General features: G+C 52.6%; 13 protein-coding genes across 13 annotated transcripts; 6 read left to right on the top strand and 7 right to left on the bottom strand.

Moving 5' to 3' along the window:
• Nucleotides 1–366: 366 nt before the first annotated feature.
• Nucleotides 367–2,064, bottom strand: J4E79_008972 (uncharacterized protein; the record flags this gene model as incomplete). Its single annotated transcript, XM_049357824.1, has 1 exon — nt 367–2,064. One exon carries the CDS (start codon nt 2,062–2,064, stop codon nt 367–369), a length of 1,698 nt encoding a protein of 565 aa, XP_049207863.1.
• Nucleotides 2,065–2,562: 498 nt separating this feature from the next.
• J4E79_008971 (uncharacterized protein) lies at nt 2,563–3,541 on the bottom strand (the record flags this gene model as incomplete). Its single annotated transcript, XM_049357823.1, has 2 exons — nt 2,563–3,464; nt 3,511–3,541. The coding sequence occupies 2 exons, from the start codon at nt 3,539–3,541 to the stop codon at nt 2,563–2,565; spliced, it is 933 nt and encodes a 310-aa protein (XP_049207862.1).
• A 461-nt stretch (nt 3,542–4,002) lies between these two features.
• J4E79_008970 (uncharacterized protein) lies at nt 4,003–5,559 on the top strand (the record flags this gene model as incomplete). The annotated part of the gene is made up of 1 exon (XM_049357822.1): nt 4,003–5,559. The coding sequence occupies one exon, from the start codon at nt 4,003–4,005 to the stop codon at nt 5,557–5,559; it is 1,557 nt and encodes a 518-aa protein (XP_049207861.1).
• Nucleotides 5,560–5,690: 131 nt separating this feature from the next.
• J4E79_008969 (uncharacterized protein) lies at nt 5,691–6,377 on the bottom strand (the record flags this gene model as incomplete). Its single annotated transcript, XM_049357821.1, has 1 exon — nt 5,691–6,377. One exon carries the CDS (start codon nt 6,375–6,377, stop codon nt 5,691–5,693), a length of 687 nt encoding a protein of 228 aa, XP_049207860.1.
• A 447-nt stretch (nt 6,378–6,824) lies between these two features.
• On the bottom strand, nt 6,825–8,495 carry J4E79_008968 (uncharacterized protein; the record flags this gene model as incomplete). Its single annotated transcript, XM_049357820.1, has 2 exons — nt 6,825–8,369; nt 8,418–8,495. The coding sequence occupies 2 exons, from the start codon at nt 8,493–8,495 to the stop codon at nt 6,825–6,827; spliced, it is 1,623 nt and encodes a 540-aa protein (XP_049207859.1).
• Nucleotides 8,496–8,700: 205 nt separating this feature from the next.
• Nucleotides 8,701–9,750, top strand: J4E79_008967 (uncharacterized protein; the record flags this gene model as incomplete). The annotated part of the gene is made up of 1 exon (XM_049357819.1): nt 8,701–9,750. One exon carries the CDS (start codon nt 8,701–8,703, stop codon nt 9,748–9,750), a length of 1,050 nt encoding a protein of 349 aa, XP_049207858.1.
• A 240-nt stretch (nt 9,751–9,990) lies between these two features.
• YAH1 (mitochondrial matrix iron-sulfur protein) lies at nt 9,991–10,554 on the bottom strand (the record flags this gene model as incomplete). Its single annotated transcript, XM_049357818.1, has 3 exons — nt 9,991–10,339; nt 10,393–10,463; nt 10,519–10,554. The coding sequence occupies 3 exons, from the start codon at nt 10,552–10,554 to the stop codon at nt 9,991–9,993; spliced, it is 456 nt and encodes a 151-aa protein (XP_049207857.1).
• Nucleotides 10,555–10,923: 369 nt separating this feature from the next.
• J4E79_008965 (uncharacterized protein) lies at nt 10,924–12,582 on the top strand (the record flags this gene model as incomplete). Its single annotated transcript, XM_049357817.1, has 2 exons — nt 10,924–11,334; nt 11,392–12,582. The coding sequence occupies 2 exons, from the start codon at nt 10,924–10,926 to the stop codon at nt 12,580–12,582; spliced, it is 1,602 nt and encodes a 533-aa protein (XP_049207856.1).
• Nucleotides 12,583–15,431: 2,849 nt separating this feature from the next.
• J4E79_008964 (uncharacterized protein) lies at nt 15,432–16,430 on the top strand (the record flags this gene model as incomplete). Its single annotated transcript, XM_049357816.1, has 1 exon — nt 15,432–16,430. The coding sequence occupies one exon, from the start codon at nt 15,432–15,434 to the stop codon at nt 16,428–16,430; it is 999 nt and encodes a 332-aa protein (XP_049207855.1).
• Nucleotides 16,431–16,800: 370 nt separating this feature from the next.
• Nucleotides 16,801–18,104, bottom strand: J4E79_008963 (uncharacterized protein; the record flags this gene model as incomplete). The annotated part of the gene is made up of 3 exons (XM_049357815.1): nt 16,801–17,063; nt 17,121–17,780; nt 17,840–18,104. 3 exons carry the CDS (start codon nt 18,102–18,104, stop codon nt 16,801–16,803), a joined length of 1,188 nt encoding a protein of 395 aa, XP_049207854.1.
• Nucleotides 18,105–19,245: 1,141 nt separating this feature from the next.
• On the top strand, nt 19,246–20,037 carry J4E79_008962 (uncharacterized protein; the record flags this gene model as incomplete). The annotated part of the gene is made up of 2 exons (XM_049357814.1): nt 19,246–19,516; nt 19,793–20,037. 2 exons carry the CDS (start codon nt 19,246–19,248, stop codon nt 20,035–20,037), a joined length of 516 nt encoding a protein of 171 aa, XP_049207853.1.
• A 1,208-nt stretch (nt 20,038–21,245) lies between these two features.
• Nucleotides 21,246–22,938, top strand: J4E79_008961 (uncharacterized protein; the record flags this gene model as incomplete). The annotated part of the gene is made up of 2 exons (XM_049357813.1): nt 21,246–22,702; nt 22,752–22,938. 2 exons carry the CDS (start codon nt 21,246–21,248, stop codon nt 22,936–22,938), a joined length of 1,644 nt encoding a protein of 547 aa, XP_049207852.1.
• Nucleotides 22,939–23,045: 107 nt separating this feature from the next.
• Nucleotides 23,046–23,972, bottom strand: J4E79_008960 (uncharacterized protein; the record flags this gene model as incomplete). The annotated part of the gene is made up of 1 exon (XM_049357812.1): nt 23,046–23,972. The coding sequence occupies one exon, from the start codon at nt 23,970–23,972 to the stop codon at nt 23,046–23,048; it is 927 nt and encodes a 308-aa protein (XP_049207851.1).
• Between the last annotated feature and the right edge of the window lie 224 nt (nt 23,973–24,196).

The raw sequence follows: 24,196 nt of genomic DNA, 5'->3' as shown, positions 1-24,196 counted from the left end.
GGGGCGCTAGCGGGTAGCATGCCGCGGAGGATCGTCACTTTTAGTCATGAAACTGCAGGTACAGGTCCGAGCGGTGAAGGTAATCGCGCAAGCGAGGAACGATCGCGTTTGCTGCGAAGCCGGGAGCAAACAACACGAATCAGGAATAATGGAGACATCAAATGATGGTTATGCAGTATGCATGAGGAGTTCAATTGAAGATGTCCTGAGATGGTTATTTAGGTTACATTCGGCACTTGTAGCCACTCTGGCCACATCGCAGGCGCCTTCGCCTTGTTCTCTTCACTTCCTTCGTCGTAACGAGGGTAACTCCCTATCCCATGCCAGACCACCTATAAGAGATCCGACACTCTGAACAAAGCCTATCTACCTGAGTTCTTCCTGAGCAGGACCCTGTGCAACACCAGCTATCCGCGCAGACTGTGAGAGAGTGCACACACATATCACCACGGTCAAGAGGCAGAGCGCACCACCGTAGGCCAGTCCGAATCCGGTAAGACGACGAGAGAATATGTCACGCCAGGTGACGACCTTGCCCGGCTTATATGACGAGTCGACCAACCATCTAGCATCTTCTAATCCGGCCCTGAATCGTTCCATGTCGGCCTTTGTGAGACTGATCATGATCTCGTACGGCTCTCCTTCTTGTCCTTCTTTGTCTTCTTCTCTGGGCAAGACCACGACGCCACCTTCGCTGACCCACGCCGCTCGCCGAATAGCAGTCGCATTTGACTTGCTCGTGCCTGGGATGCACCACTCCCTGTCAGCTCCCATCCTTTGCCAACTAGTGATGTATAGGTCTGGGCCTTTGGGAAACTTCAAAAGGGATTGCTGCGCTTCGGCAGGGTTGGTAAGGACGCTGTTGATCTGGGTGACTGCCCATTTCGCGTTGATGGCGTGCAGAGCATCTGTAATCTTGGCTGCGATGTCCTCAAGAGAGGCCGCAGCGCCATCAAGATCCAAGGTAGGCGTAGCGGACAACACCAGGTTGCCAAGATAATCCGGGGATGAGAAGGGCAGTGGAAGGAACTTTCTAAGATCTACAACGACGGCAAGGGTCGACTGCGTGTTACCCGAAGCTGTGATCGACTTTGAGCGAGCGCGTATGACATTTGCCCAGACGATAGCTGATAGTACGGTAAAGTTGGATACACGCTTCCCGATCTTAACAGATAGCTCGTTGCGGAGCTCTTCGATAGCTTGTGATGAGAAGCGAAACATCTCGGCAACGACTTTATTGGGTCCTTCATCCGGTCCTTTGCGGAGCTCAAAGCGCTTCGCAAATGGCTTCTCAGGTGTATTAGTAGACTGGCCTGCTGCATCGGCTTCTTGGACCAGCGTTGCGAGCGCTTGACGCGCTGATGACGGGTCTGGTACCACGTTCCATTCCTTGACGATATCCTTCAATGGTTGGAGCTGATCCTTGTAGCTTGGTACGCGATAGTATCTAGCAGGCGGACGAACTGGCGGTAGTTTGTTCCTTTTGATGCTGAGAGCTCGTACCGCATCGGACCATATCTTTTGGATCCTTCCGTTGCCAGTGCCATCGACAACGGCATGATACCACCAGGCGCTCAGTATCAGACCTCCGGGGATGAATGTAGCCTGGGCCGCGAAGGTTGGCAAAGGTCCTTTCGAAAAGCTTGTCATCCTTTCGGCATACGCATCTTCGCCCAATCCAGCGTGGTGTTTCAGTTCGTTTGGGCAGAAGATAGTAGCGGGCAACTCGTCTGGGAGGAAGGCGTCCTTCGCAAGCGAATCGTAGTCATGCTGTGCATCGTCGTAACTGACTGTGAATATACGGCGTGCCTCGGCTTCGAGATCGATGGGGTCGGGGTACTGCACACGGAGAAGGTCGGTAGAGGAGTCTAAGTCCACAGTGCCAGCGAGATATGGAAACTGTCTCAGAACTTCTTTGAAGCCATTGTGCAGCGCCTCTTTTGCTTCATGGGCGCGACTGATGTCCGGAAAGGGAAATATGATGTAGTAGCGGCCATACACGCGGATGTGGGGCTGCTGATCGAGGTGAGATAACTCTAGCTCTTTTGTAGTGCCGGTTGGCATTGCGGGGGTAGTGGTCTGGAAAAGTTGACGAAAGTAGGCTTTCTTCGTGTTGGGCTGGACTCGGAGGCGAAGGCTTTTAGGGTCCGTTGTAGTGGAATGTCGGTGGTCGAGGCGCAGGTAGCTGTGCGAGAATCTCCAAGGGCACTCCATGAGAACCTGCCGGCGAGTATAAATGCTTCGCGGTGCTGTGAAGTCGCACTCTGTAGAGGTGAAACAGGTGAATGCATTGCCTTGTGCGTTGTATTGGCTCTTCGATGTGATGGTACTGGTGAAGGCATCTCGTGCGTTGGCAGTTGCAGACGGATGCTCTGACTGATATGCAGTACATAACAAACAAAAAGCATGGAACCCAAATCTCCGAGCTTTGACATCGTTCCGACCATGCACTGGCGATCCTATTGCACGGTGTGCTTGCCGACACTAGAGCTATTGGGCACGGTGCGCGAACCGTTGCCCGAGTCGCGTGGCATGATATTCAGCGGTTGGCACAGATTAGCTTCATGCCGCATGTCGCTCGAGCCCGATCATAGCGGACTGATCAACCTGCCCGCCCAACACACCAGCCTTCTGCAGTATGCCAACAGTCTTGTTCACAACCTCCTTGTCCACGCCCTTCACATCTTTGGCGAAGCGAACAGTCTTCAACCACTCTCGCGCGTCCTCTTCCGAGTAATCGAGCTTGGTGCTGATGTACTGGACGGCCTCTTCCTGGTTCACCTCAAAGTGTTTGACTCCCTTGTTGATCTTGTCCATGACGTCCTCGAGTTCCCCAGTAAGCACTGGCTTGCTGGCGTTGGGTGCCGAACTCCAGTTCTTCGGGTTCAATAGATGGTTTGCGGCGACGATCTTCCACGAGGACCAGGGTGTGTAGATCTCGCCGATGCGCTTGATCTCGCCGTTGTCGTAGTAGCGCTTCGACGTGAAGTGCTCCCACATAAAGAAGTCGGCCGTGCTGTCGTTGACTCCATCGCGGAGGTTCGCAAACGTGTTCAGCACCTCGACGGGGAATGGTGGACTGTTGGACGAAGTGTCGAGCCACCCTTGCTGGTCGGCAAGCACGAAGCTCATCACGTAGCTGCCACTTCCTATCCTGGACACGCCGACTTTCTTTCCTTTGAGGTCTGGTATTCCGTTGAGCTCATCCCTCTTGGCGCCTGTGGATATGGCCCAGCACAGCGGAGTCTCGACGTATGTCCCCACCACGCTGAAGCCAGCGTCCTGCTTAGCCGCCTGTGCTTTTCCCAGTGCCGCTATCCAGCCTTCGGTAAGACCAACTCCGATATCGATCTCGTCGGCTTGCAGGGCCGTGACCATGTGCCCTGTGCCACTGGGGAACGGGAGGAGCTTCGCGTCCAGGCCGTAGTGCTTCTTCGCGAACTCGAGCGGTGTGGAGAAGTGTTCTATTTCCGTCAGCGGGCGATGCAAGAGTATTGATGACGCGCCTACCTGGCACGAAGCCAATGCGCAGTGGTGCCATGGCTGTAATCTTGGTTGAGAAGCTTCGGACGGGTCGTGGGGTTGGTGAAACGCGTGCAAGTCGCAGTGTGCGTAGCATTGCTGTGTAGGAATTGGAGAAGAGGGCACGACTACGACAATGAGGGGTATGTCGGTCAAGGTGTGTGATTTAATAAAGTTTGGTTAGGGCCGAATCATCAGTTGACCACCAGTGGTTGTATGCGCAAGCTCATGTCACATGAAGCTGCCCGAGGTCGATGATGCGCGTCTGCCTCGCCTAGTTCCGCTCGGAAGGCCATTCCGACCAGCTCCGATCCTCGCGTTCCACCTCGATATGTCGGCGTCATTCCTTATCACCAACTTCTTCCTATGGTTTTCTTGCTGTTTTCGAGATACTCCCTTCCTAGAGTTTCTGTTGCGTCCTCGCGTACTTGGCTCTCATTCCGTCATTCCTGTCCTATCGACCTCTCCAAATTTGCTACGATGTCTTTCGATAGCGGTAGAACATCAATAAGAGCTAGGACGATAGCCATTGTAGGCGCTGGACCATCGGGTGTGGCGGCGGCAAAATACCTCCGAGCTGAGAAAGCATTTGATAAGATCGTGCTATTTGAACAGCGAAGTCGATCAGGGGGGATCTGGATATATACGGGCGAACAGCGGGACGAGAACCTCTTCGATATACCTCAGACCAACCCCAATAAAGACGTTCAAAAACCAGAGTGTCAATCCAAAGATGCAGTAATGAATGGGAACATTGGTACGAATGGCACCAACGGAACTTCGAAAATTCCCTCCTTTTTGTCGCCAATGTACGAAAAGCTCGAAACGAATATACCGAGAGGACTAATGGGCTTCCAAGACCTGGATTGGCCCGCGGATAGTCAACTCTTTCCTACTCATGAAACAGTACTAACGTATATCGACGATTACTCCGCGGATGTACAAGACCTTGTTCGTTACTGTACACAAGTCATCAATGTCAGTCCAGTAGACCCCGATGTCGCTAGCAGCCCATGGAAAGTGACTACGCGTAATCTCCTAAACGACGAAGACGTGTCTGAAGTCTACGATGCGGTTATTATAGCGAATGGCCACTTCATAGTTCCCTACATACCACCCATGGCCGGTATCAAAGAGTGGGCTGCACAGCACCCCGGTCACATTAGCCATTCGAAGTATTACCGGAAGCCTGAGGACTTTACCGGAAAGAAGACAATAGTGGTGGGAAACTCAGCGTCTGGCGCAGACGTCAGCGCTCAGATTGCAGAGTTTTGTCAAAAGCCGCTCTTATGGTCCACAAGATCGCAGTCCATGTTCAGCGCAACCCACGGAACAGCAGGGGAAGACCAGAAGAGGCGAGAAGTTCCGCCCATCAAGCAGTTTATTCCCAGCAATAGAGGCGTAATGTTTGAAGACGGAACAGAAGAACACGATATCGATGCCATAGTTTTTGCTACCGGATACTTCTACAGTCTACCCTTCCTGCAAGACGTAGAGCCTAAACTCATTACCACCGGCGAAAGAGTAAACCATACATACCAGCATGTCTTTTACGCCCCTCGGCCGACCCTAAGCTTCCTCGCCCTCAATCAACGCGTTATCCCTTTCCCAGTAGCAGAAGCGCAATCTGCCGTCCTTGCACGCGTATATTCCGGCCGTCTCTCGCTCCCCTCACACTCAGAAATGCGTGACTGGGAGCAAACCATCGAGGAGGAAATGGGCGCAGGACGAAACTTCCATCTCTTGCCCTTCCCCAAGGATGCCAACTACATCAACGCAATGAGTATGTGGGCATTGAGCGCTGAGAGCAAGGAAGGGTTGGACAACGGAGGCAAAGGAAAGACTCCGCCGATCTGGGGTGAGTGGGAGTACTGGTGTCGTGAGAATTTTCCAAAGATACGGCAAGCATTTGGAAAGATGGGGGAGAAGAGGAGGGAAATTAGAGATGTGAAGGAGCTAGGCTTTGACTTTGAAGAGTATCAGAAAGAACAGGCACAGCAGAAAGACATGGACAAGAAAGGCGAGGAGCTAATATAATAAACAATACAGTAGCTATCGGCAATTTCAACGTCTCGTATCATTCAAAAAGCCTATACAGGCTCTACCACACATCCACATTCCATCAGTTACATCTTGTCTTCTCCCCGCTTCCCAGGCAACCAACCCGCTTACACGGAAGCTCTTCTCGGCATCGAGGTCGCAGAAGATGCCACCCTCCGCCAAACAATCCCGCTCCTCTTCATTCCTCCAAACTTTTGCTCCCAAGGGCTCACGCTCATCCCCGCTTTCTCCCCGTCAGCCTCTCTTAAAACATGCCTAAAACCACCCCCAACATCCATCTCCCCCATGGTACACAAAATAACTCGAAACTTCTCCCCACCACCTATAAACCACGCAAAAACCTCCCGCATAATCTCCTTGATAAACCGCGTTTGGAGCAGCTCAGTCTCCGGCGACTGGGTCGCTGACTCTGGAACGTCTGTATTAATAACGAGAGTATGCAAGTGGGGCAATGTGGCTACGCATAGGAGAAAGTGGCGGACGAGGACGAGTGCATGGCGCGTGTTGGTGGCGGAGATGTTGGTGTCGGTTAGGTAGAAGTTGACTTCTAGTTGTTTTAGGTCGGAGTGGGGGTTGGGGACGTAGAACCAGATGTCTAGGGCTGCGTAAGCGTCTAGTAGATCTACGACGTCTTTGCGGTTCATTGATACGCCCTGTAGTTCGTGGACTTCGTGGGCTCCGCGCTTTATGTGACCGAATGGGTATTCAGCTAGCAGATCCGAGAGATCGTCTTGATGCGTTGATGGATCCGAAACTTCGGAATTCTCTTGTGTCTGCTCGCGTGGGTCGGACATGTTTGGTGAATTTGGGTGGGTTGGCACTGATGGCTTGGGGGTGGAGGTGCGGGTCAGTCGGGAAGTTTATTAGAAGAAAGAGTCACGGTTAAGTAGGCTTACGGACGCGGGTGAATGGGCATGTTGTAGTGTGAAGTTTACGATCAGCATATCTAAACAGTGCTATGGTGATGTCCCGTCAACAATGAAATGACCTCTAGGGGCCTACATTACCCAGCGTTTTCTCTCAGAACATGTCCACGGGAAGCTCAAAGTATCCGCCAAATCGTCGTACCAAACATAAGCAAGGCAATTGCTACTCAGGCAGAAGGTCAGAGAATGAAGCAGGTGGAAGTAGTGACATAACATGTGTACCTCAACACAAAGACCCCTCCAAATATGATATCAAACCCGAACGCCGCGGCTATGCATCAAAAAGCGCAAACTGATATCCTCTTAGCTGTGACACTACCTCCGTCCCTTGCCTTGCCCACCTCCACCACCTCCACCCATACCTGGCATGCCGCCCATGCCACCCATCATCTTCATCAAGGCGCCCATGTCAGGCATACCTCCCCCTCCCATACCACCGAGCGCGGATAGATCGGGCATGCCGCCGCCACCACCGCCTCCTCCACCCATCATCTTCATCATAGCGCCAATATCTGGCATGCCGCCGCCTGCACCACCTGCGCCGCCACCCATACTTTGCATGCGCTTCTGCATAGCCGCGAGTTGTTGTTGCTTGTTGCCTCCGCCCATCGCACCCTGTGCTTTTTGCATATTTGCCATTCCACCCTTCATCTTCTTCGCCATACCGGCCATCATGCGGTGTTGGGTAAGCAGTTCTTCGACTTCGCGGACCGAGGTACCAGAGCCGCGGGCGATACGTGTCATACGCGTGGGTTGATCGACGAACATCTTTCCGTCCGACTCCAGCTCTTTCTCGGTCATACTATCACAAATGTAGATCATGCGCTTCAGCTTTGTGCCGCCTTCTTCGTCATCCATGCCGCCCATCATGCTGCTAAGTCCGGGAATCATGCCTGCCATCTTCGACAAGGGTCCCATCTTCATGATGTTGGAGAGCTGATCCCGCAGGTCCTTGATTGTGAAGATACCCTGGGTGATGTGCTTCATTGTGTCCTTCTGGTCGAGCTTGAGAGATTGTACGTGTTCGACGAGCCCTTGGACGTCTCCCATGCCGAGCAGCTTTGAGACGAAAGCCTGTGGCGCGAAACGCTCGAGGTCCAGCATGTGTTCTCCGTTACCGAGGAAGACGATAGGTGTATGTGTTGCTGCGACGGCGGAAATGGCACCACCTCCTGCTGCCGCACCGTCCGTCTTGGTGATGACAATGGCTCCGAAATCTGCGGCCTCCTTGAAAGCGCGTGCTTGCGACTCCGCAGCCTGTCCGATTGTTCCGTCCAGGACCATGATGGTCTGGTCGGGTGTCACGGCGTTCTGAATTTGCACCATCTCGTCGAAGAGGTCCTTCTCTTGCCTGTGTCGTCCCGAGGTATCCACGATGATGATCTCGAAGCGCTCCTTCTTGAACTTCTCTACACCCTCGCCTGCCACCACTACAGGGTCGGTCTGTGTATGGCTACCGTAGTATGGGATCTTGGCTTTGGTCGCGTTCTGCTTCAATTGGTCGAAGGCACCGGCACGGAAAGTGTCGGCGCACACCAAGCAGGCCTTGAAGCCTCTTGCCTGGTACCATCTTGCCAGCTTTGTACACGTCGTCGTTTTACCCGCACCCTGGAGACCGACAAACATGATGACGTTGGACTTGCCCTTCTTGGGCTTGAAGGGCTCGGCATGGGGATCGACCATCTTGACGAGTTCATCGAAAACGGCTTTCTGGATAAGGCGCTTCTTGTTGACGCCCGGCGCGAGGTGCTTGAAGTCGACGGCCTTCTTTATCGACTGGCGCAGGTTCATGACGAGTTTGACGTTGACATCGGCTTCGACGAGGGCGTTGGAGATCTCCTTGACCATGGCTTCGAAGGCCTGCGCATGTTAGCCACCTATCCTCAGTCGCCTGCTCGGGGCGCGCACCTTCTCGTCGAGGTTGGGCGACCTCGTGAGGTCGGTGACGGCGGCATTGATGCGCCGCCCGAGATCTTGAAGCACCATAGCGGCGGTTGGTAGAGAGAGATGATGGTAGGGGTAGGGTTGTGGGTGTTCGGTGGTGTGCCTCTCGTGGTGTTCTGTGGGGAATCCACTATGGCGGGGCGCGCTTGCCGTCGGCCATTTGGGCTACTAACGCCGATCGCCTGGAACTTTTTTCTGCGACGCGATTTACCTGCAACATTCACATAACCCGACTTTCACAGCCACAATGGTCAACACATCGCTGAAACGGAGACGGACCGAGGAGCAGCTGCGTGGCAAGGTGCCCAAGAAGGAGAAGAGAAAGGTCAAGAAGCAGAAGAACTACCACAGTTCGAGCGAAGAGGAAGGCGGCGCGCGCGATGCTCCATTGCGCGGAAGCAGCCAGGAGCCCGAGGAGCCATTCCAGCCGTCCGGAGTCAATGCGACGCTACCCGGAAAGCAAGAGCTCTCGAAGCAACAGCTGAGGAAACAGGCAAAGTTCGAGGCCAAGAAGGCGGCACAGCAAGCGGCAGCGGCAGAGGAGTCTTCAGCCAGCGACGACGAAGAGGAAGTCGAAGCGGCGCCCGCGCAGAAACCCGAGCCCAAGTTCAAGGCCAGCATACCTGCACAGGTCCCGGCAAAGTCGGCACTCAAGAAGACTGCGCCCGTCGACCACGAAGCGCCATTGCCCAGCGACGCCGAAGACGATGTGGAAGAGCTGGACGACTCTGAACCTGAGGCGGATGAGTTTTCTATTGCCGACTCCGAATCAGATGCCTCCGAGACCTCAACCACGGCCGCGCGCAAAGTACGGAAACGGAACGACCCCGAAGCCTTCGCGAACTCCATCTCCAAGATTCTTGGTTCGAAGCTGACGACATCGAAACGCTCCGAGCCAATTCTTTCCCGCAGCAAAGACGCCGCCACCGCCAACCGCGAGCTCGCCGACTCAAAACTCAGCGAGAAGGCGCGACGACAGATCGTTGCTGAGCGGAAGGCGGCGCAAGAAAAGGGCCGCGTGAAGGACGTCCTGGGCCTGAACGACCCCAACGTCAGCACCGCTGCCACATCAGCGAAGGAGAAGGAGCTCAGGCGGACGGCACAGAAGGGTGTCATCAAGCTTTTCAACGCCGTACGAGCGGCGCAGGTCAAGGGTGAACAGGCCGAGAGGGAGAGCAAGGCGGGCATGGTCGTCGGTATGGACAAGAGGGAGGAGAAGGTCAAGGAGATGAGCAAGCAGGGTTTCCTCGACATGATTACAGGAGGACAGAAGAAGGAGGGTAGCGTGGAGGCCTGAGGACGATTCTATATGCACAACTCGGCGTTTGGGACAAAAGAGACATAGTTTGAATATGTTCATGATACCATATACTATACATAAGTTCAGAGTCGTACTCAACGCCAGTTCATCTGCAAGCGGAGTATTCGTATAATACATGTCGTCTCAAATGCTGTATGCGATATGACCCATAATGCCTTCCAACAGATGTCCCGCAATATCACCCCCAAGATTTCACGCCTATTTTCCTGTTTCATCTCATTTGCTGTCGAAATCGCTAGCCTGCAGATTCCTCGTCATGCTCGGCAGTCGCACGACCAGTCCATCGAGCTCCTTGCTCATCTTGACCTGACACCCTAGGCGACTCGTTTCGGTAAGTCCAAATGCCAGATCTAACATGTCGTTCTCGTCATCATCCGGCTCCTCCATCTTGTCGTAGTAGGCTTCGTCTTCGACTATGACGTGACATGTTGAGCAGGCGCAAGATCCACCGCATGCGCCCTCCATTTCTATGTCGTTGGCTTGTGCAATGTCGAGGAGGTTGTCGCCGTCGGCTACTTCGAATGTGGAGGCATGGCCATCTTTGTCTACAAATGTGACTTTGCGTCTAGAAGGCGTCAGTGGTTGAGTTTGCTACAGTTGGGACATGTTTTGACGCACTCTTCACCCGGTCGGGGTGGGTCCAGGTGACCGTGGCGGGATGCGGGCGATGAGGAGAATTGGCGGCGACTCTGAAGCCATGAGGGGCTTGTGGCTTTAAGAACAGTCGAAGTTGATAAGATAGACACTACCGCTGTCTGTGTCTGAATCGATCTCCGACATGTCGCTGCCGTCCAATTGCTGGCGAACCTCCTCGGACTCGACGATGCGCCTCTTGCGCCCGCTATCCTCCCCTCCAAGGCGTTCACACAAGCTCTTCTAGCAGCCATGACGCCGAATTGATGCTCGCTAGCCGGCCGAGATTGGAGTCTAATAGGAGAAGGAGACACGGAAGCGAAGGGGTTGCAGTGTTTGCCGTGTCACAACGAGTGAATGCGCCGATAATTCCGAATGCTGTGAGACGTCAGAAATGTTGACGCACAGGCCATGCACGACCCCGGTCGATCTACCCAGCGCATCCACCACCGCGGGTAAGAAAACGATAAACATCGCCAGCCTCACGTAATCTTTACCCCAAAAACGACAGATAGCATGGCGACCTCTCGCGATGCCCCGAACCCCCTACGACCCTACTACATCCCGCCATCTATTGGCCCGCCGCCCGACGTCCCGCAGAACCAGACGTCCTCGTCATTACCGCCCGCTTTCAAGCCCAGCAACAGTAGCAAATCGAGTCTGGGCAGTCAGGCACGCGACATTCTCTCCGACCTAGACTATGACTCGTACTTTCCAGAGGCCTCGCCTACCGTAGCTGGGCATGCAAAGAAACTGCTCGATCATGCTCTGTGGAATTACACGAGCGTCCTGCTCGCCCAACCATTCGAGGTCGCGAAGACGATCTTGCAGATACACGAGGCAAAGGGACAATTGGCAGGCTTGACGGGGGAGGAGTTTGGTCACAAGAGCAGACCCCAGAGCTTCGCAAGTGGAAAATTTGAGGATGTATGTATTGGGCACCGGAGGGGCATTTGACATGTGAATGTGGGCTAATCGATACAGTACCCGCCCTCTGATGAGGAGTCTGACGAGGACTCGCCAGGATACTTCACATCTACTGCCCCGCGCATGAACCCCACGTCGCCGTCGCCATATTCGCCGTCTGTCTCACGATCGGGCGTCTCAGAATCGAGGTCTCCACGACGACGCCAGCGACGCCTCGATAGCCGATCCCGGTCACGAACACCCACTCGCCCCCCACCATCCGCCGTACGGAAACTAGATCTCAAGCGTCCAGACTCACTCCTCGAAGTGATAGGACAATTATGGCAGAAGGAGTCTGCGTGGGGTGTATGGAAGGGCACCAACTGCACTTTCATCTACAATTTCCTGCTCAAGACGACTGAGGGCTGGTTCAGGAGTCTGATATCAGCTCTGCTGAACATACCCGACCCAGGTCTTGTAGGCTCAGCAGGAAGCGGAATTGGGGGACTGGATATCCTAGACAGCCCAAGCCCGCTGACGTCCCTCGGTGTTGCTGTCGCTGCTACAGCCATCGCAGCCACTCTCCTCGCACCCCTCGACATGGTGCGCACACGCCTCATCATCACCCCCATCTCATCCTCTCCACGATCTATATACCCATGCCTTTCCCTTCTGCCCTCTTTCTCCGTCGCCCCCAGCCTCCTCCCAGCTACCATAATGCACGCCTGCGTCCCCACTCTCATTTCCTCCTCAACGCCGCTCTTCCTCCGTTCAACGCTCAGCATCGACCCTATCCTTACACCGACCACCTACTCCTTCAGCACTTTCCTCTCATCCATATCCGAGCTCTTCATCCGCCTCCCTCTCGAAACCGTCCTTCGCCGCGGCCAGGTCGCCGCACTCCAGGATCACGAAAACCAGCGCCTCGCATCTGAGTACCAGGCCCCACCCAGCCGTGCTAAGAGCCCAGCGTATGGTCTGGACAAACCAAGCTCCTCTGACCAGAGCTTCAAGACTATCGTGGAGCCGGGTCAGTACAGGGGTGTGCTGGGTACTATGTGGTTTATCGCACGTGAAGAAGGCATCAGTGTTTCTACACCGAATGCTGCTAAGGCGGCGAGTGCAAAGGCGATGGGTTTCTCTAGGCCGCCGCGTACAAGGAAGGGTCAGGGTATGCATGGGTTGTGGCGTGGATGGAGAGTGGGTGTTTGGGGGCTGGTGGGGATCTGGGGTGCTGCTGCGCTTGGAGGTGGCGGCGGTGAGTTCTAGAGTGTGATATTGCAAGTTAAGCACTAGGCCCTTGAGCGATGATTTTACTTGGTAGATTATGTTGTTTTGTCATGATGTTCGTATGCGCTTGTTGGGCGATGCTATATACACCACTCTTAGCTGATGTTGAACGAACATTTTCCGTTCACCCAACTTGTTGTTTCAAACATTTTTAAATTCTTGCATCATATCATCTGATTCGATAGATCCCCGCCATGCCATGGCTGTGTAGCCCAACCAGATAGAGTGGTATGCTGGTTTTTAATTTTCTAAAAACTAACAACGGTATCTGGAAGTGGAAAGTCCGACAGCGCACGGCATGCCAACTCATAAAAGCGGGTCGATTGTACCACGTAAATGTCACAAACGCAATACAAAGCTGTTGAATATCTTCTTAAATAAACATGCTATCATTGCGTAGTAGTAAAGCTCAGCACATAGAGGAGTGTCCCAGATGCCCCGATCAATGGTTTTGCTTGTCTTGACTGGTCTAGCCTAAAGGGGTCTAGCGGTTCCCCTACATGGAAGTACCGTACCACCTCACTTCTTATCAGCCACCACCACGTGTTGATTGTGAGTGTCAGCTTCGGTTGGCTCGTGAACTTTGGTTCACTACAGATATCGAAGCCAGAGGAAATTTCGACACGTAGACCCCCATCATACATCCACGCCTGGGAAAACCCACCATAACGTCACACCCCTATGCACTTTCAATCCATTCGGCCGACATTGAGGAACTCTCAACTATGGCCTCAGAGCTTCATTTGAGTAGCGATACAGTCAGAACTGCACAGCGCGCCGCTATCACAGAGATGAGTCTTTTGGAAAGGAATCCACGGATTCGCCCCATGAGTTTTCAATCAGCAAGTCGCTTACTCTCACTGCCTTCAGAATTACGCCTATTGATATGCCATCACATGCATATCTCGCCAGAGCTTGGCGTCGACTTTCTTGGAGCATTCTACAGCTGCAGACAGCTGCAGAAAGATATGTTGGACGAACTTAGACCTGCCTTCGATCTCGACAACTACGTCAACGAACACGCAGAACCCTGTCGCCACGAACGAAGCATGATTGTCCATGTGGTACCATCCGCGCCTCAATTCCACATCTTACGACATGTGACACTATTTGTACGAGTACCGCGCAAGGATACAAGATTACGCTGTTGCTATAACTCAGTCGCTGGGCTCTTCTCTCTCTATCTGAACGAACTCAATGTGAGGCGAGTTCCTCGCAACTATGTAGGTGACTACGGCAAATAGCTTGTCTATGGAGACTTGAAGTCATGGTCAAATCGCCGTTTTCTGAATTATGTGGTGGAAGGGAAAATGAACTGCAAAAAGATGAGGTTCAGCCTTCCTGGTCTACAGAAGGAGGATGATGGAAGTGACAAGACAACGCGCCTCGGAAATCTCATTATACCAGGCACAGCAATGTTGTACAGCATGCACATCACCGAGGATAAGGCGGGTACCCAGACCGAGAGAGCATACTTGAGCGAGGTGCGGTTCCGCCCAACGGCAGAAGGATCAGGGGGCGCAGTGGCCACGCGCTGAACGGCATGGATTCCAGGAGTTCCATCAATGAGAATATCGGATGTAACGAAAGCGAGGCGCTCGCGTTCGGCTCACTACCCGAGCATGCTGGTCGGAACCCAAGGCAAAGAGACCCAGCCACACGGAGTGTTTCCTTGTGAAATGACATGAACTGGACTACATGTTACGACTAGCTGTTCCTTGAACAGCCCCACTCCGTTGCCTTCTCTTGCTAGATGAAACGCTTTGCAGTGAAATTTTCTGCCTTATCGCGTATCTAACGTATCGAATGCTCATGCACCGCAGATTGTGTACCATACCTGGGCAACACAAGACATCGCTATCCGGACGTTGCAATCAAATTTCCGGCTTGTCACGCCACGAGAGACTCCAACAGTTCTCACAGAATCTCACAGAATCTCACATACCTTGGCACCTGGCAGCGGGTCTATTGCGGTCACTCTCTGAACGATCTGATATCGTTTGCGCGCAACTCCCGACGACCATATTTCGCTCCACTAGCGGGTCCGACATGGTGGCAACGACGGCGGTCGCGCAAACTTTCCACACGGCATGCTAGGCATCGGCATCGGGTGGAGCTGGTGTTGACAGACAGCGGCCCGTACGTTACGAAGTATAACCACCGGCACTCAACTCCTGGTCCGTGCACGCAACCACCGAATCACAGCCATGGAATTCCTGTATCTAACACTTTTCTGGACGAAATGGGCGTCAAGTGTTTCTAAACGAAACGGCGCTACGCCTGTCAAGCATTCCACACAGGAGACCAGTGTTTCGCCACATCGCGGACTGCAGTGAAGTGTCAGTAAACGACCTTGGCAGGACCCGTAGAAATCACATCTGCATTGACTTTACTTTCCGAACCAGCAGCTTCCGTGCCTCCTTTCAATGAGTCGCATGTTTTCACAAGCGCTGCTATGCTTAGAACGGCCTAAGGATCACGGTCATGTCCACTTCCCAAGCGATCCAGAACACCCACAATCACGGAAGGAAGACTGTAGTTGTCGATGAAACCTGCATCCCATCTCCTGGTATTGCTACAACGGGAAATTGTCGTCCGTTTGGAACCAGGTCACCGGTGTCTAGGCGCCTGGCTTGCATGAAGATGTTTGGTACAATGCGTGGAGGACTTTTGATATAAGAATCAGGACGACCGTCCAACATCTACAACTCACCAGCAAGCAATACATTCGTTTCAATCGCTTTCTACACTCGCTTTTCAGCACTTTACATTCGTTCCTTCACTTCTTTTTACCAATTACTACACAAGTTTCATTACTGCTAGCCAGAATGAAGTTCTCCGCCTCCGCCATCGTCTTCAGCGCCGTCGCCCAAGTGGCCACCGCCCACTACTTCTTTGACACCAACCTCATTGGTGGTGTTGCCCAGCCGCAATTCAAATACGTCCGCCCTTCCACTCGCAAGGTCGCGTACAACCCCATCAAGTTCTCCTCCAACCCGGCCGCCGACATCCGTGATGGCTCCACCGCCGACGGTCCCGATATCGTCTGCAACCAGGGTGCCGCTAAGACTGGCGGCAAGGTCCAGGTCCTGACCGTCAAGGCCGGCGACGACGTTACCGCCAAGCTTGGTGTTGGTGCCAAGTTCCAGCACCCGGGCCCTGCCCTGGTCTACATGTCCGCTGCTCCCGGCAGCGTCCAGTCTTACGACGGATCTGGCGACTGGTTCAAGATCTTCGATGAGGGTGACTGCGGCAGCGGTGACTTCACCAGCAACTCCTGGTGCACCTACAACAAGGACACTGTCACTGCCACCATCCCCAAGGACACCCCCGACGGCGAGTACCTCGTCCGCTTCGAGCACATTGGTGTTCACCGCTCCCACGTCAACCAGCCCGAGCACTACGTCTCCTGCATGCAGGTCAAGGTTACCGGCGGTGGTAGCGGCAAGCCTGGCCCCATGGTCAAATTCCCCGGTGCTTACAAGGCCACCGACCCCTACGCCAACTTCAGCATCTACAACGGCCGCAAGGCCTTCCCCATGCCCGGCCCTGCTGTCTGGAAGGGCGGTGCTGCCGCTGGTGGCTCTTCCTCTGCTCCCGCCAAGGAGGAGGTCTCCCCTGCCCCTGCCGCCCCCGCCGCCCCTGCTAAGTCCACCATGGCCACTGTCGTCGCTCCTGCTCCTGCTGCTCCTACCAAGGAGGCTGCCCCCGCTGCTGGCTGCGCTTCCATGTACGGACAGTGCGGTGGCAAGGGCTTCACCGGTGCTAAGTGCTGCGCCAAGGGTAGCTGCAAGGCTGCCAACGACTGGTACTCCCAGTGTGTCTAAGAAGCTAGCTCGTGTGCTAGATTTACTCGGAGATTTGTGTATACTTCCCATTCTTTGTGTCTATAAGCGAGGCGTTGCATTAGTGAGCCTCTGTTTTCTTGGGCACGGGTTCTCTAGTAGAACACCCCTTCAACTTTCTGCTTGCCTGGTGGATGTGGTTCAATCCTGTATCATAGCAATATCACATCATTAGTCTTTATTCCAGATTCCCTTTTCCTGTGCATTTTTCGTATGAGAGTGAATAAGAATACTGAAGACAGGTGTACAGTAATGTAAAGGTTCTTTCCATCTCTATAGCCATCTGCCCAAATTATGGGCCTTGGTATTCAGCAAAACCTGAAACGATAGAAACATGCATTAATGTCACCATTCAGAACTCGAATGGTTGACCATTAATCGACAAAGGATCCCAGTGGATTTGCATCAGTTTCAACTTTTCTTTCCAGTCTGCTTGGTCCTTGGGAAGATCATGCGCATTTTCGATGCGATCTAGTATCTCCTCGTACAGTTCAGCTGGTAGTCGTCGACCAAAAGCCAGGTTGAGATTCCGTCGATACTCTCGCCGCAAATCGCGCCACACGAGTGGTAACAAGGCATTGATGAGAGGTCCCTGGAAATGGAGGGCATTCATACCTGACAAGGACATATCAAATTAGTTGATGTGATTACATGTTTAAGTTGATATCTTACCGAATGTTTCACCCGTGATGAAATAGTTTAGATAGAGAAACGCATGGGCACAGTCCAGCGGGCGTTCTGGATACGGCTCGGCTCTGGGCTCCTGGCTCAGTAGAATTTGGAGGAATGCGTCTATCTCATCGACCGGCACGAATCGCTTGAACAAGTTCAGTCGCGCTCTTCCCAAAACGTCCATGCGCAATATGAGAGCAAGTGGAAAGGCTCTGACATTGCCGCGCGGTACCTGGGCCATTCGCTTCAACTCGAGACAAACGCGTGATGTAAAACGCGCTATGGGGATGTCGACGTTTGGGCTGAGTCTGTAACCTGCGAACCATGCGTAGTCGTCGTCGTCAAAATTAGAGTCCAAATCGTCTGAATCACTGACTTCTGATGCTAAGTCCCAGTCATCGCCAAAATAGGTATCGATAACATCCACAGCAGAGCCCAGGTATTTATGACGTCCAGGGGTATCGAGTCTTTTCATGACAGCGATCCAAAACGACGCAGCCATCTTATCTTCGCCTTTGTTTGAGAGATGTTCGTATTGAACAAGGCTGATTCTTACACCGAAACTGGCGAACAGGAGTTGACATTCCAAGTAAAGAGCCCAGCTTTTGAGTTGGAGTGGGGTCCAGTGAGACACCGGCGCATCTTCTTCTAGTGGGTTTTCTGATCATAGCAATAAGCACATATCCAATATCTTAGTAGGTGAAAGCTTTTCAAAATACCTTTGCTTGTTAGAGGCGAATCGGCCTCCCAATACCGCTCTCTGGCAAGATCCCGGACTTGGCCGGAGGCTCCTCCTTGGGTCTTGAGATCTGTACAGAGTTGCTCCAGCTCAAGCACGAGATCGTGTGTAATGTATCGCAATCTGTCATGATGAGCACACTTGCGCACCGTCTTCCACCGATCAAGCAATTGCGATTTGTCACTCGTGTCTCCGAGCTCTTTGCATACCCTCACAAGGTCTTTCAGTGTGCGCGTCTTTCGCATCTTTGGTGTCTTGCTATGAGAATCGCGTCTTTTGCGTTTGCCGTTGCCTTTGCTAGACAATTCGGCGGTTTGAGCTGAAACAGACGTAGTAGTAGGAATACCACCCGCGCTGGCGAGACGTGCCCGATTAGCTTGGATGAGTGCCGATAGTGAAGCGTTAAAAGCCTCGAGTCTCCCGGTGCCCGATGGTACGTTCGTAGATGAGCTGGCTTGCATCGTGATCGCGAAGTGGTATATATATTTAATGAATGTTTCAGGTGTGCTGAGCTGCGCGTGCGGGTCTCAAACGTAAGCTCAAATATGGGAGAATGTAGGGATCAAAACTCGTAGAGAGTGATCGCAAACATCGTGGACAAGGCCGTCTTATGACTGGAGAGACATGTTGGATACGATTGCTGTGCCGCAGTGCTGAATGCATGCTAGGCTACAATAGGCAATCCCTTGTTGCCCAACCCCGGTCCCCGCGGATGTCGACATGCGATTAGGTGGCTACCAGCTGAGCTTCATACCACGGCAGACTTCATCTGGTGGTGTTTTGGTTGTGAAGTGATGATGTGAAGAACCGTCAGTTGGGGAGGCACGCTGGAGGATAGTGTTGCTGGCACGTGCCAGGATGTGACGTCACAATTCCCGAGGTCTAGTTCATCGAGAACACGCGCCCGCCAACAGCTGGGGCATCCGCTCACTCCGGGTATGTCGAACGAATTTCCATCCTCATTCAACCTCAAAGATTTTGCAAATTACGACCGACAGCAAATGGCCTCATACTCGAGGACTACCAAGATGCGGTAGTGTCGGCGATCGCGAGACCCCACAGCCCATGCATTATCGGTAGTGCAAATGCCAACAAGTCAAGTCAATACAGCAGAAGCAGAACATAATTGCTGATCGCACGTATTGCCCCACTGCTGACCCAATCCGCCTTCTGCTAATGTAAATACTCTTTTGCCTTCGCTACCTAGGGACGAGGTCGTTTCTCGCCTGTTGTTCAATGCGAAACCAGTGAAATTCGGCGGAGTGCGTGGTGCCTGGGTCCTGCCCTAGGCTGCTACACAGCTAGCTAGCCATAAATACTACCACGGATTTCCTTAAAGAGAAAATCGGTGCAACAGCGAAGATAATCTTACTTTTCCACCACATAATGTCAACCCATAGTGTGTCCTCAGTGGCTATTACGGATCCCCCTTTTCACGGTCGCAATGTGCCTCACACCAACACGAACGACGTAAAGGCCGCTTCATTGCTAGGCCTACCAGCCGAGCTACGCCTCAAAATGTACGCCGAGATGTCGCCTCCGCTCAACGGCCATATCGCAGACTATCAATCTCTTTTCCTCTCTTGCAAAAAGCTCAAGGCTGAAGCCGAAATCGAGATTGTCCGAAACATGCAACACTTCCTCAGAGACGTAATGAGTACCTGGAACAAGACCTATGGCGCACCGCTCCGCATCAATATCCCTATTCAGGTCGATCAGATCACACATGTCGAGATCGGAATCCCGACGTCAATTCTGGATAAACCGGATATATTTGCCAGGTTTCCAGCCGCTTTTGCGCTCTTGCCTTGCTTGTATATCGCTAGTCTTACGTTCATATTCTATGACGATAAAGACGGCTGGGTGGATATCACTCCGTCTGCTCATAGAGAACGCGTCCTCAATTCTTTTCGATTTGAAGATCATTTATCAGAGATGGTGACGAGAGACATGAAGCTCTGCCTCGACAACGACACCGAGTCACCCCACGCTCCCGGCAGCAATGTCGATGAAATCAGATTCATCTGGGAAGATCAGCTGAAGTCAGTCACGAGTACTTCTTACTCTGAGAGGGTCAAGGGTCTTGGATATATGGGAGCCTATGAGCTTTGGTACCTAAGGAAATCGACAAGTTCTCGTGGCATCTTTGGTTTTTTCTGGAAAAGGAAGCAGCCTTAAACGTACTATCCAGTATCGCAAGAGGGACTTGGCTGTGTTCGCAGTTCTATATGTTATCAGCGGTCTACGCACGGACTCGATGTTTAGCACCAGTACATGCTACATCTGACTAGCAGATATAAGACATCAGAAGCTAGTGTCTCGGGGAGTACTTTCCTGTCTAGAGCCAAACGGAAACATCGTAAGCAAACAACATGAAACACCACAGTATTGTCAATACTACTAGCTTCATTGCAGCCATTCAGATTTCGAATACGCGCTGTGTTCTTGGTAGACGTTGGGCATAGAGCAAAGAACTTTGAGTGCATGGAATACAACATCGCGGTATGAATCAGCTTCTGCTCTTATCCGACTTGACCTCCAAAGCATACTTACAGCATCACGCTACGAGCATTAATAGACTAAGTGGTCAAGAACACTATGGACGCGGAAGACCCAAGCGAGCCTGGCGGTAGCAGTCGCTCCGTGCTTGCAGTTGATCGACCCACCGAGAAGCTGGACATAGCGGGTCATACTCGACCCCTCGGCAGTGAGTCAGCTATGAAGGATAGCTCACCTGCTACGAAAGGTACGACACAGTCTGCTGGGAACCTCATTAACATCACCGAGCTGTTAAGCCTCTCGTGCTTCCAGACAACCGCCACAGGAAAACCTCACTAGTGAAATCGCCTGACTTGAACGTTGGTAGCGAAGGCCCATGAAGCATACTATACTGAAATGCATGCAACAAACAGAGGCATGTAGCCGAGATAGTGGTCGAGAGCTTTTGGCTTGAATGACATGTGAAAATCAGTCTTGCCGAAACCGTTGTTTGATGAAAGCCATGACCGTCTATGACTGCTCCGCTCATGAGCTCGGGAGCAGCGTACCCGACGGTAGCGCCGCGGATCTGTAATTGTCAGAGCTCTGGAGCGAATGAACCTTAATTTACCCGGCAATATCTCCAGCTGCAACTGACACAGTAAGCAAGGTGCACATCGTGATAAGCAGCCAGGTATGGCAGGTCGGTAGTAAAGTCGACGGATGTGGGCATGCAAGTCGTGTCGTGCGACGTAGCGTGCGCGAATCGCCGCGCGCACGGAAGCGGGGCATCTCCTCCAAGCGACGGTGCTTTCCCGGGTCGATCATCATAAATAGTATATGACGGCCCCTGTGTTGACATGGGATGCCGTCCATCGCCCCTTGCTTCTGCTTCGATCATACCTACCATGGCAGACTCAGGCCAAGAGGCTGAGCCTCACGGCCTTTTTACCTTTTCACATTTCGCCGCTGCAGCAATCACCTACCTGATCGTCGCAAGTGCTTACCACTTCCTCACAGCACCATCACCACCATCGACCATACCATGGATGGGCTACGGCAAAGGCTGGATCGCCGACTTTCGCAATTTTACTGCATTGACGAAGAGCAAAGAATGGCTGTTGGCTGGTTACAACAAATACAGCCGCGACGGCAAGATCTTTGTGTTACCCGCGACGCTTGGCATGCAGGCTGAGATTGTCATGCCTCAAAGTCAAATGCGCTGGATGTTTGATCAACCAGATTCTGTACTGAGTGCGCATCAAGCGCATTACGATTCCCTGCAGGGCGATTATTCGTTCATCAACCCATACATCTTGAAAGATGCTTACCATGAACATGTCCTTCACAAGAGCCTTTTTCGAAACCTCACTGCGATCATACCGGGTCTTGAAGAAGAGGTGCCACGAACGATTGCCGACGTTTATGGAACAGATACAGAGAACTGGAAAAAGTTGGACGTCCTGGAGTCATTCATGGAGATGATTCCAGTATTGACCAACCGCATGCTTCTTGGAGAGTCACTGTGTCACGAGCCGAAATTCCTAGAAGCGGTACTGAGCTACACGAAGGACGTCATCCGCAATCAGGCTCTCATGTTTCTTGTCCCCAAAGCGCTGCACCCCATCGTCGGAACGGTGTTAAGTCTGCCTGTCAAGTACCACTACTGGCTGTCTTCGAAGTTCACAATACCCATGATCAAGCAACGTATCTCGGATTTTGAGAAGAAAGATGCCGGAGATCCTGAGTACAAGAGTTGGAAAGAGCCGAATGACTTCATCACATGGAGCTACCGAGTTGCGCAGGCCGAGGGACGACCCGAGGAGATGCAACCCGACCGCATCGCTAAGCGCGTCTTGCCCCTTAACTTCGCCAGCATACACACGACGTCGATTACCGCGTTCGAAACCATTGTCTGCATACTAGGCTGTGAACCAGAAGTTGTCGAACAGTTGCGCGAAGAAGCGCATCGCATCTTCCAAGAGGAGGGAAGTTGGACGAAAAATGCTCTTAGCCGTATGTACCGCATCGATTCTGCCATTCGCGAATCACAGCGTGCCTCACCTATCGGCCTTACATTCGTGCACCGCAAGGTTGTAGCAAAGGACGGTGTCACAACACCTGAGGGTGTGCATCTGAAGTACGGAACGCTTTTTTCATGTCCATGGGGAGCGATGGCCCTCGATACAGACATGACCGAGAACCCAGAAGAGTTTGACGCATTCCGATACTCGCGGCCGAGAGAGGAGTATGAGGTGATGAGCGCGGAAGAGAAACAAAATATTGATGCGCTGAAGCTGAAGCAAACGGGCCTTGTCACTACGGGTGTTAATCATCTTCCTTTCGGCCACGGAAGACATGCTTGGTGGGTACTCTCTAATTTCACGTTAAGATTTGTACTAACAATGATGCAGCCCTGGACGCTTCTTTGTCTCGCATGAACTCAAGATTATCTTCGCCAACTTGCTACTAAACTATGACTTTAAGCCACTTGCGGAGAAGCCCAAGAAGATGTGGGTCATCAGATACAAGGTCCCTCTGCCAGTAGAGATTGAAGTGCGTCGTAGGAAGAGTGCATGGACACCTCAGGCTACCTCATAGGAGTCGCGAAGAGTACATAGTAATACGCGACGGATTCCCGCAAACATGATACTGAGACGTTGCTGTATCAATAGAGGGTTTCGGATTCGTCATGTTGTAAATAGTAATTACACGCCCAAGGAGGCTAACCAAATGCCCAGCTCAACACCCAACTGACCCGGCTGATCATACATGACCAGATGGCCCGCCGCCTCAATCTCCACCACTTCTTTGGCACCTAGCGCCTCCCCCAGCCTATGCGCATCCTCTACAGGAATCCAATTATCTTGCTTTCCCCAGATGATCTTCACAGGAAAACTTCGCCCCACCTCTGCATACCGCCCCTCAACCTCCTCCGTACTCCGATGCGCAGCCTGACACAACTGGCGGACGAAGCCTTTTTTCCCGCCTTCTGCGAGCCACGGCGCCTTGAGCGTGCTCAGCGTCTCAGCGTCCAATGGAGTGTGTGCAGCGTTGCGGATATATGATTCGAGGATACCTTCAAAAGCCATGTCAGGTAGATTTTCGAATGCCTTGGGGTTCTCTGCCACGCTTTTGAAGAGGGGTTGGCCGAAGGGGCCGATGGCGACGACGTCGATCAGGCAGAGACTGGAGTAGCGGCAGTCGTATAGTAAGTTGGCACGCAGGCTCATTAAGCCGCCGTGGTCGTGAGCGACGACTTGTGGAGCTGTCTTCCACGACTCGGTCTTTTCCCATTGTTTGAAGAGGGCGGCGAAGGCTGAGGTTTGGCGAGCGAGATCGCTGTCTAGTCTCTCCACTTCGTTCTTGGGGTTGAAGTCGACATCAGGAAGAAGTTGTTCGATGGGTGACTCTCCGAAGCCAGGGTTATCGAAGAGGTAGACGCGGTATTTGCGTGATAGAGCGCGTGCGAAGGGTGCCCAGACGCGGGAAGACCAAGGAGTGCCATGTATAAAGATGAGTGGTTGTGATGTTGTAGCGCCCAGCGACGTCCATTTGATATTGAAGGTATGTGTTGAGGATTCGAAGTGAAATGTGTTGTTAAGGACAGTTGGGTCGCTCGATGACGGCGTCATGTTAGTGTTAGTTTTGGAAGCCAAGTACAAGATAAGTCTTGGTTATGGTATATGATGCCATTTGCTTGTGAATGCATAGACAGGTAGATGGACAGGCTTATATACTTCCCATGTACATAATATGAACGCATCGCAACCCATTGTAGATTCACTTTCTCCTACGATTGACGCTCATTCAAGATGTGCACGTCGTATCATGATTCCTGTGCTGAACAATATGCGCT

The sequence above is a fragment of the Alternaria viburni genome, assembly GCF_023758015.1.
Source record: "Alternaria viburni strain BMP 2772 chromosome Unknown scaffold_22, whole genome shotgun sequence".
NCBI lineage: Eukaryota > Fungi > Ascomycota > Dothideomycetes > Pleosporales > Pleosporaceae > Alternaria > Alternaria viburni.
This window is presented reverse-complemented; position numbering and strand designations above follow the sequence as displayed.